This window comes from Idiotropiscis lumnitzeri, chromosome 1 (genome assembly GCF_059441095.1).
Source record: "Idiotropiscis lumnitzeri isolate Australia: NSW breed Sydney's pygmy pipehorse chromosome 1, RoL_Ilum_1.0, whole genome shotgun sequence".
In the NCBI taxonomy this organism is placed as follows: domain Eukaryota; kingdom Metazoa; phylum Chordata; class Actinopteri; order Syngnathiformes; family Syngnathidae; genus Idiotropiscis; species Idiotropiscis lumnitzeri.
This window is the reverse complement of record NC_142391.1, coordinates 22,907,582-22,916,428: the sequence shown is the minus strand read 5'-3', so window position 1 is coordinate 22,916,428 and position 8,847 is coordinate 22,907,582. Positions and strand designations below refer to the sequence as shown.

General features: G+C 42.1%; 1 protein-coding gene across 1 annotated transcript; it reads left to right on the top strand.

Moving 5' to 3' along the window:
* The first annotated feature begins 341 nt into the window (after nt 1–341).
* On the top strand, nt 342–7,446 carry prdm8b (PR domain containing 8b). Its single transcript, XM_088290038.1, has 4 exons — nt 342–559; nt 2,300–2,536; nt 3,596–3,827; nt 4,694–7,446. The coding sequence occupies exons 2-4, from the start codon at nt 2,312–2,314 to the stop codon at nt 5,932–5,934; spliced, it is 1,698 nt and encodes a 565-aa protein (XP_088146164.1). The 5' UTR covers nt 342–559; nt 2,300–2,311; the 3' UTR covers nt 5,935–7,446.
* The last annotated feature ends 1,401 nt before the right edge of the window (nt 7,447–8,847 follow it).

Sequence of the window (8,847 nt, the reverse complement as noted above, 5' to 3'; positions counted from 1 at the left end):
GGAGAAGATTGTTGTAACTTGATAAAATGCCTATTAAGCTCTGTATTCATTATGATAGTGTTATGAAAATGAATAGGCGCAATCATACATTTCCCGGGTGAAATTAGACTTAAAAATTAGATTTCCCCAAAGTGGGTTAGTAAGCATCAAGTCTTTTGATGAGAATTATAATAATAATGAGGGGTGGGAGGCGGGTTAATGGGTGAGTGGTGGTGGAGTGAGGGTGGGGTGTTCTCCCAACATAAGACTCGTCAAGCGGCAGTCGGCTAGTGAAGAGTTAAAAGGAGGAGAAGCGGAGTGACACGCCTCATTGGGAAGATTATGCGCGGCCAACAAAACGCGCGCGTCGCCCCGCGAGTCGTCCACACAGCAACGGAACACGACGTACGCGCGCGCACCACCAGGACGGAGCGGGACGCGTCCTGCTTCTGACTCACTGAGGAAGCAAACGCATCATCCTTTCCTTTTCCTTTTTGCTGGCTTTTCTACTTTCGTATTCGTTGCTTCTTGTGGCTGCGCTGCGGGTTGTGGATTATTTGGTTCCGAATCTGCGCAAGAGGTAGGTGCTGGAAAAGTCACTGTTATCATTATTGTTGTTATTATTATGATGATGATGATGATGATGATAGGGAGGGTTGTGTTGGGGGGTGCTCGTGTCGGAGGGTGGTTTAATAGGCTGATATGCAGTCGGCAGATGGGCCGAACGGGAGTCCAGCTCGTCCCCGAGCACCGTGCATCCCGAGACCGATGAAGCCGAGCACAGCTGCGCTGCACCGGGGAAGCTTTTGTAAAATTTTCTATAAACGTAATGAGGCTTCTACAAATCTTTTTCGCTTTTATTTAACATCTCAGTTTGTGTCACAGCTGGTGAGAAGTGTTAAATTTGTTATTCGCATTTTTTATGACAGTATTTTATTTCAGTTTAAATTGACATATTTCACGCCGAATCAAACATTCCACCGTACCAAAAGCTTCCAAAACTGAAATTTTCTGTTTTGCAAATTCTAATTGCATTTTCGCATAATTTCTGTACTCGTAACGCGCTTCGGATGAGTTTTATTTCGTTTTAATTAACAGTCAAATAAATGCTAGCGATCATTTTGGGTTCTTTGGAAACGTGAAAAATGTCTTTTTTTTGTAGTTTTGATGACATTTTACGCGTGCGTCAGGTGCGAGTTTACGCGAGGGGTTCCGCGCTGGGGGCAGATAAATCATCATCATAATAATGAAGCGTCGGTGCTGCTTTAATTACTCTCTTCCATGCCGGGTGGGAAGTGGCGGATTATGCAAATGAGTCTCGTGTAAGAAGCGAGGAAAAGAGGATAAAAAAAGAGAATGGATGACTTTATGACGGGATCAGGATTAAGCTGTATTCTTTTTTTATTATTCTAAAAGAATTAAAATCCCGTACATGCTTTTGTATCACTGCACGGAAGCCCGTAGCCTTTTTAAATAGTAGTAATATAGATCACAGCCATTAAAAAAAAACAATTAAAGTGATGATTTCAAAAACGTTTGTTTCACTTGCAAAATACAGCCAGGGTGCCATTAGCAGAAATTATACGACGTTTCTTTTAAATTTCATGCTATAATTATGTGATATCACTTTTCCTTGTACTGAAGAATGAGGCACTAAATAGAGGAGAAAATATGTTCTGGTCGTGGGCCACAATGCACATTTAATTTTTTAATTTTTTTTTTAGTTATTGTTTGAAACGCAATTTACACGTGACGCAAATCACAATTCGAGTGATTTAAGTAATTTGGCTGTCTATATGGGTATTTTGAATTGACTTTTTAAATGCACAAAAACAGAAACAAAAGCTTAAAAATAAGACTAATAATTGACATTACTGTGTTTTCAAATTAATGTTACAAACAATGTTATCAGCTGGTGTTATTGCTTAAAAAGAAATTCACGTCAATGCTAATAAAACCATCATGATGTCGTAATGAGGTTCAAATAGCAGTTATGTTTTTTCTCCTTAAACTATAATAAGCGTCTTTGGGTGTATTGAAAATCGCTTTGTATGTCTCGTTTATAAATACTATAATTGTTTTTGTAACCATTTATAGTCACGGAGAGTAATAGAAACCATTTTAAGCTGCTTAGGTGGACAAAAATGTAATGTAATTATTTTCTGTGGAGCCCGTGAAGGCGCAAAGGAGCCTTTTTATTTCATTTTATTTTATATCATTGTTGTTTTGTTTTGTTTTTTTTTTTTTTTTTTTTTTTTTTTTGGTTTTGTTTTTTTGCGGCTCCTCAATGCAAGTGAACATGCGCTTGTGTGCGATGCAGAGGTCGGCGGCCATGGAGGAGTCGAGTTCGCAGCACAAAGCGCAGCTGTGGGACGGCGACGCCAAGGCGGTGCAGCAGTGTCTGACGGACATCTTCACCAGCGTGTACACCACCTGCGATGTGCCCGAGAGCGCCATCTTCGGGCCGTGCGTGCTCAGCCACACGTCCATGTACGACAGTATCGCCTTCATCGCGCTCAAGGCCACCGACAAGCGCACCGCACCCTACATCTTCCGGGTAAGAGAATTATCCCCCCCGCCCCCGCCGATCGTTTTGAGCAATGAGGTGATAATGCCAATCATATACGAAGCGTGTCGCCTGCCACGCCGGGAAAACAACGTTCAAAATCACATTAAATGCAACTTACACATTTCAATCTGATACATTGCACGTTTTGACATTATAAATTTCAGGTGATGAGTTGTCACGTTTGAACTTTTTCGCTTCTGCATTTTGCAAAGTAAAACAAAGCAATTGCTTCTGGTTCAGTTGACTGGCGGAGGTTTTTTTAAGAAAAAATATTTTTAAACACAAGGCCTTTTTAAAAAAAAACAACATTACCTTTTGTATCTGTACGGTATTATAGAAGAGTAGCAGAGTTACGCAACAAGTAAGTTCGGTTAAATAGCACAAAAATGACTCCACGTGAACCGGAAAATCAAATTTAGCACCTTTTCTCCTTTCAAACATTCTTTAATGACAACTTGTCATGTTTTAACATGATAAATGATCTTGTTAACATTGACATTGAACTTGATTTTTCCCATGGCAGAAATACAGTTCCATATTTCTGGCAACCAATATGCCCAAACGAAGGATATTTTGATATTTTTGCCAGTCATGATGTCATGATATGGCAAAAAAGAAAAAAAAATATTTTAATACCAGAGGTGAGAGTCGGATTTTAACTCACAATATTATTGCAATATTTTGCCAATAATGATACCATGATGCAGTGATAATTAATGTACTGACTGCCATCCAAATATTCCTCTCTGACGACAATATGCTAAAACGCGCTTGGACTCGAATTGCAAAATTCTTATGCGGCATTCGTTTTCAATGCCCAATTCGCTACACAATTCAAGTCGCCACCGATTTTGTGCAAGTTGCAATGAAAATGATTCTTAGTAAAGACAAAAAAAAAATGCAAATAAGTGGGGGATTGGTAACAAAAAAAAGGGAAGAATCAGGGAATAGGGTTCCCCCCCCCAAAAAAAATTAACCAATAGGTCCATTTACCGACTGGCGATCCGAATGTTGCTCACGATACAATGTCTGCAATGCTTTTGTCAGGTGGACACGTCGGCGGCCAACAGCACTTCGGAGGGCCTGATGTGGCTCCGTCTGGTGCAGTCGGCACGCGACAAGGACGAGCAGAACCTGGAGGCCTACGTAAAGAACGGTCAACTCTTCTACCGCTCCCTCAGGCGCATCGAGAAAGACGAGGAGCTGCTGGTGTGGTACGGGAAGGACCTGGTGGAACTGCTGCTGCTCACCGCTACCAGGGTGCCCACCAAGAGCAAAGGTGCGATACATAGCCAACAAAAATCTCTTGTAGAAGAAGAGTGAAAACTGGTTGAGTGCCATTAAAAATACTGTTTGAGGTAGAGTTTCTGCTCAGTTTGTGTTTAACGCAATCTTTTTGTGGTTTAATTTCAAAAGCATTGGTGTCCAAACCTGGTCCTCGAGTGCCACTGCCCTACTTGTTTTCCTTCTTTCCCTCCTTCAACACACCTGAGTTAAATGATCAGGTTGTTTATCAAGCGTCTTCAGAGCTTGCCGATGAGCTGATCATATGAATCAGGTGTGTTGCAACAGGGAGAGATGGAAAACACTCAAGACAGCGGCCCTCGACAACCGGAGCTGGACATGCCTGCTCTGACGCTTCTTGGGGCAAAAATACCCGTGGCCGTCGTTCCAAGTGTTTGAATTAATTACAGAACATTTAGGAGGTAGCTACCGTATTTTTGTGATGACTCCTCATAGAAGAGCCCAGATGTAGGCATGAAGGCATCGCTACATCCCATTTGCACCTGCACCGTAACAGTGTTTGTGTTTATCGGCGCCACGTTAAGTTTGGAAGGTCTTCGCACTTGGTGTTTGTGGTCACTGGTTTCAAGCGTGGGTCCATCATGTTTGAGTGGCTCTTAAATGGTAAAAGATTTCTTTAATGTCTATTTATAGTGTTTGCAGTCACAACAATACATTTAAAAGTCTAATCTAGAATTTCTATGTATTGGGATGAACATGGCACAGTTGGGATCTCTTACTAGCTCAGATTCCACAGTATATTGTGAAAGTGCAATGGTAAAATTAGTTGTTTCATTGAAAAGAAATTAGGGCTATTTGGTATCATTAGAAACTAATGATTGTGTCTTTGCCCCAAAAAAGGTTCATCCCACCACTCATGTCCAGACTGCAGCCAAAGGTTCCAGTTTGAATTCCCATTTTTGGCGCATCTGCGGTTTCGCTGCACCAAAAGACTGCAAAGCTTGACAGGAGCGGACGAGGAGCCCGGCAGGGAACGCAGTCCAGACCGACCCAACACAACACCCACCAGGAGCAGCCCGAAGCACGGGCGCTCCGAGGGCGATGGCACCAAACCCTCCACGGACTTTCACAACCTGGCTCGGGACATGGAGAACAACCGGACCGGCAGCCCACTGAGCGACAGGGAAGCTGAGGTGCGCAGCGAGAGCTCAGGGAAGAGAAAGTTCTCTGCGGTGGACGACCGGGAGTGCCGACGACCCGGCCTGCCGCAGTCCAAGTCCAAGGAGGAGTTGGCGACGTCAGCGCAAAACTACCGAGGAGTATACGGCTTGGAGGAGAACCACCGGTCGTTTTCCTCATCCGGTTCCTCCGAGACCAAGTGCAGCGCCTTTACCGAAGTCAAGAAGTCGGTTCAGACTCTCAAGAACCATGGAGGCAGCAAAAGCTTGTCAGCCGCCAACTCAGAAAACAAAGACCGTCCCAGCAGCAGCCCCTCGGACAAGCATCTGAACATCCGGCAGGTTCTGTCGGAGACGCAGCCTCCCCAAACCCCGCCCATGGCGAGCGCCTTCACCTCGGTGAGCCAGGCGGGTGGCGGCGAGCGGAAGAGCGCCTTCAGCCAGCCTGCCAGATCCACTTACTCGCAGATCTCCCCGCTGGTGATGCCGACCAAGCTACTGGACTGCCACCCGGCGGTGGGGGACACCATCTCGTCCAGTCGCCTCTACCAGGCTGACCACCTGGCCGCCAAGCTGCAGGGCGCAGAGCTGGGCGCCAACTGCCCCGTGCCGGGCGGCGTGGCCAAGCAGAGCCCCTTCATGTACACCACTGCCGCTGCTGCCGCCACCTTCTGGCCCAAGAATTCGGGCGGCGTCCAGCTGCAAATGCCCTCGGCGCTCACACTCTTGCCGCCTTCCTTCACGTCCCTGTGCCTGCCGGCACAGAACTGGTGCGCCAAGTGCAACGCCTCCTTCCGCATGACTTCAGACCTGGTGTACCACATGCGCTCGCACCACAAGAAGGAGTATGCCATGGAGCCCCTGGTCAAGCGGCGGCGAGAGGAGAAGCTCAAGTGTCCCATCTGTAACGAATCCTTCCGAGAGCGCCACCACCTGTCGCGTCACATGACCTCACACAACTGACTCAGGGGCTGGGGACCTGACGCCAGGGAGCCGTTAGGGATTGGGGACGGGAGGCCCTGCCTCTGCAGTGCTGCAAAAACACCAAATCTTCAAAGATCCCCTGTCAGTCATGTGCACTAAGAGTAGAAATTCTCAAACATTTTGGGTACACAGGAAATATTATTTCTTGACAACATTACCCTTAAAAATTACATCTAATATGATTTGATTTGAAACACAAGCACCCTAAGTGTGTGTATGTACGTGCAGCAAAGACTTTTGCACAAACAACCCAGGAAAGACCTTGCTCCTCTCTGACATACATCTTCGTCAAGAAACACAATTTCAGTTTCTTCTTGGGTCATAACTGTGACTTGGCTGGGCGTAATGTACCACGGCATAGAAATGATTCATTGTTTTAAATATTTCAACATAAATGTTTTTTTTTAATCATCGTAGCTGGCTGATATGCACAAACGCACGTTCAGAACTTGACTAAATTGTCCGCTTTGAACTAAAATGGCAGATTTCCTGTGTCTTGTCAGTCATGGCCTCTTGATACATTTTTGTGGGTCTATTCAGGATAGACATGCCAAAATTTCATGATGTTTATTGAAATGAGCTTTAGGAGCTGAATTTTCAAAAACTGTCTTCGAGGACTTTGAAAATCCTGGAAAGAGTCAAAAATAGACCAAAATGGCCACTGTTACACACCAACAAAAAAAGGGACGCCTTCCCGTGTCTTTAAAGTCAGAGAGACTTTTGGTGGGTCTCCTCATGATGTCTACCGAATTTCATGTTCTTAAAAGAAAAAAAAAATCTCAAAGTCAGGTTCAATCGCTCTCAGGGAGGAGCTAAATTTGGCCAGTGTTGTTAGCGGAAGATGTTATGGTCATTGGTTAAGCATGTCTGTTTTTTTAGGCCTGCTGGAAATTATTTTGCGGTCCCCAAACTGGGTTTTGGGTTATTTCAATTCGAGAGCTACTGCCTTAGAGTTATCATCGCTGACTTCTGCACCCCCCTTGACGGCGACCCCGGACGACCCCCCCCCCCACAGCTCCTCCTTGCACTCCTTTTCTGGAAGGCTCCTCTTTGTGTACAAAAACAAATGTCACATTTGAAATGAATCTATTTATGAAGCACTTACACGTCTAATAAGGAAAGATGGAAATATGTGTAAATGTACAGTGAGTTGTATTTTATATCCTACACGAATATAAACACCATGAGTGTGAGTGAGTGCATGCACAACGATGGCAAATCGTAGACACTCCACATGCAGACATGTGTAAATACCAAGGGTTCTGATTTGAAATACAAAGTGTCATAATAATATTAATAATGATAATAATCATATTTTGTGTCCATGTGTGTGTGTGCGTGTGTGTGTGCGCGCGCGCGTGCGCGCGCGTGTGTTTTGGGGGGGTTGGTGTTTCTTTTCCGTTTGTCGGGAAAATTTACTACGTATGACAGTTGATCTAATCATGTTGAATGCAATGACAATAAAAAAAATAGCTTTATTTTCAAATGGCACTCTGCTCTTGTGTACTCTTATTAATGATTTTTTTTTTCATTTTTATAATACAAAGGATTAGAAAATCTTTGAATTATGATACCGTCTTTTTGACTTACTACACAAAATTATTTCCGGTGTTAAGCATTAAATTTCTAATAGCTAAAATCAGTAAATGGTTATTGCTTGTAGATGCATAATTATAGCTAATTATACTGCACATGTACTGGACTTATTAGAATATGTTACCTTGGATTTTAATGGTTCACTATGTATAATTAGATTCATTTATATACAGCTACAGCTTCAAGCATTTTAGATATGAATTGAATTTTTTAAAAAAATAATAGAAATGTTTTTAATAACCTAAAAATTATTACGTATACTTTTGCATCTACGGGCTGCAACAGTTAGTGTTTTTTAAATTATTTTTCTAGGAAAAAATTTAAATAGATATACATATTTAAAAATATTAAACCATTAAAAATGATACATCGTCAGGCGGCATTTTCTGAATGCATTACTAATGATATGGCATCATAATTTGATTACAACAAAAAAATGATAGCTATTTAATGTAGTTCGTACACAGACAATTATTGCGAGGTGGCAACACCGATTTGTCAATTGGTTGTTATTTCAACATGAGGACTTAAAATCTAATAAATATTAAATAATTATAGAACACATTTAAATGTAAAGATATAAGGAAATCTTCGTAGAAAAGGTTATAAAACATTTAACATCTCAAAATTATCCATAAGTTGATATAATTTTTAAAAGCACAAACGTGTGTGTTTTTTATATCTCACACACAAATGTCATTTATCCTGAACTATTTCTAATAAAACCACGGCGAGTGAAACACGTCTTTATTACACTATTAAACGTGTTTATTATGTGACATATTCATAAAAAGTAATGCAAAATGCAGGTTGGGCAGTTTAACATTAAACATTTCGAATCTTATTTATCGCGAAAAATGCACTATAATCAAACTGACGCTTCGTACATGATTTTTTTTTCACATTATAACAAAATGCAAGGTCGCATCCTGTATTTATCATAAATAATACCGTAAACATTTTTTTTATATGGACTATATAAAAACAGCCTCCAGACACGTAAAGGAAGACATTTTCATACATTTGAGAGGCGTAAAAGTGCAGACGTTCATGGCGAGCTCAGCAAAGGAATGACTGTTTTGGAAAGTGGAAAGACTGATCAACAGCGACATCATGTGGCAAGAAAAGGAAGTACTGCAAACGAGGTAGGAGTCGATATAAAAGTGTGCATGTTCAATTTAAAAAGTGTGGATATATATATATATATATATATATATATATATATATATATATATAGAGAGAGAGAGAGAGAGAGAGAGAGAGTAACAAAAAGTTTTAAATGCATGCAGAACAGCT

Bases quoted from the DNA above. Each gene is read 5' to 3' on its own strand.
- prdm8b (XM_088290038.1), top strand. From the start codon at position 2,312: ATGGAGGAGTCGAGTTCGCAGCACAAAGCGCAGCTGTGGGACGGCGAC. The intron at 2,537-3,595 runs GTAAGAGAATTA...TGCTTTTGTCAG, and splicing joins CCGCACCCTACATCTTCCGG to GTGGACACGTCGGCGGCCAA. The intron at 3,828-4,693 runs GTGCGATACATA...GCCCCAAAAAAG, and splicing joins GGTGCCCACCAAGAGCAAAG to GTTCATCCCACCACTCATGT.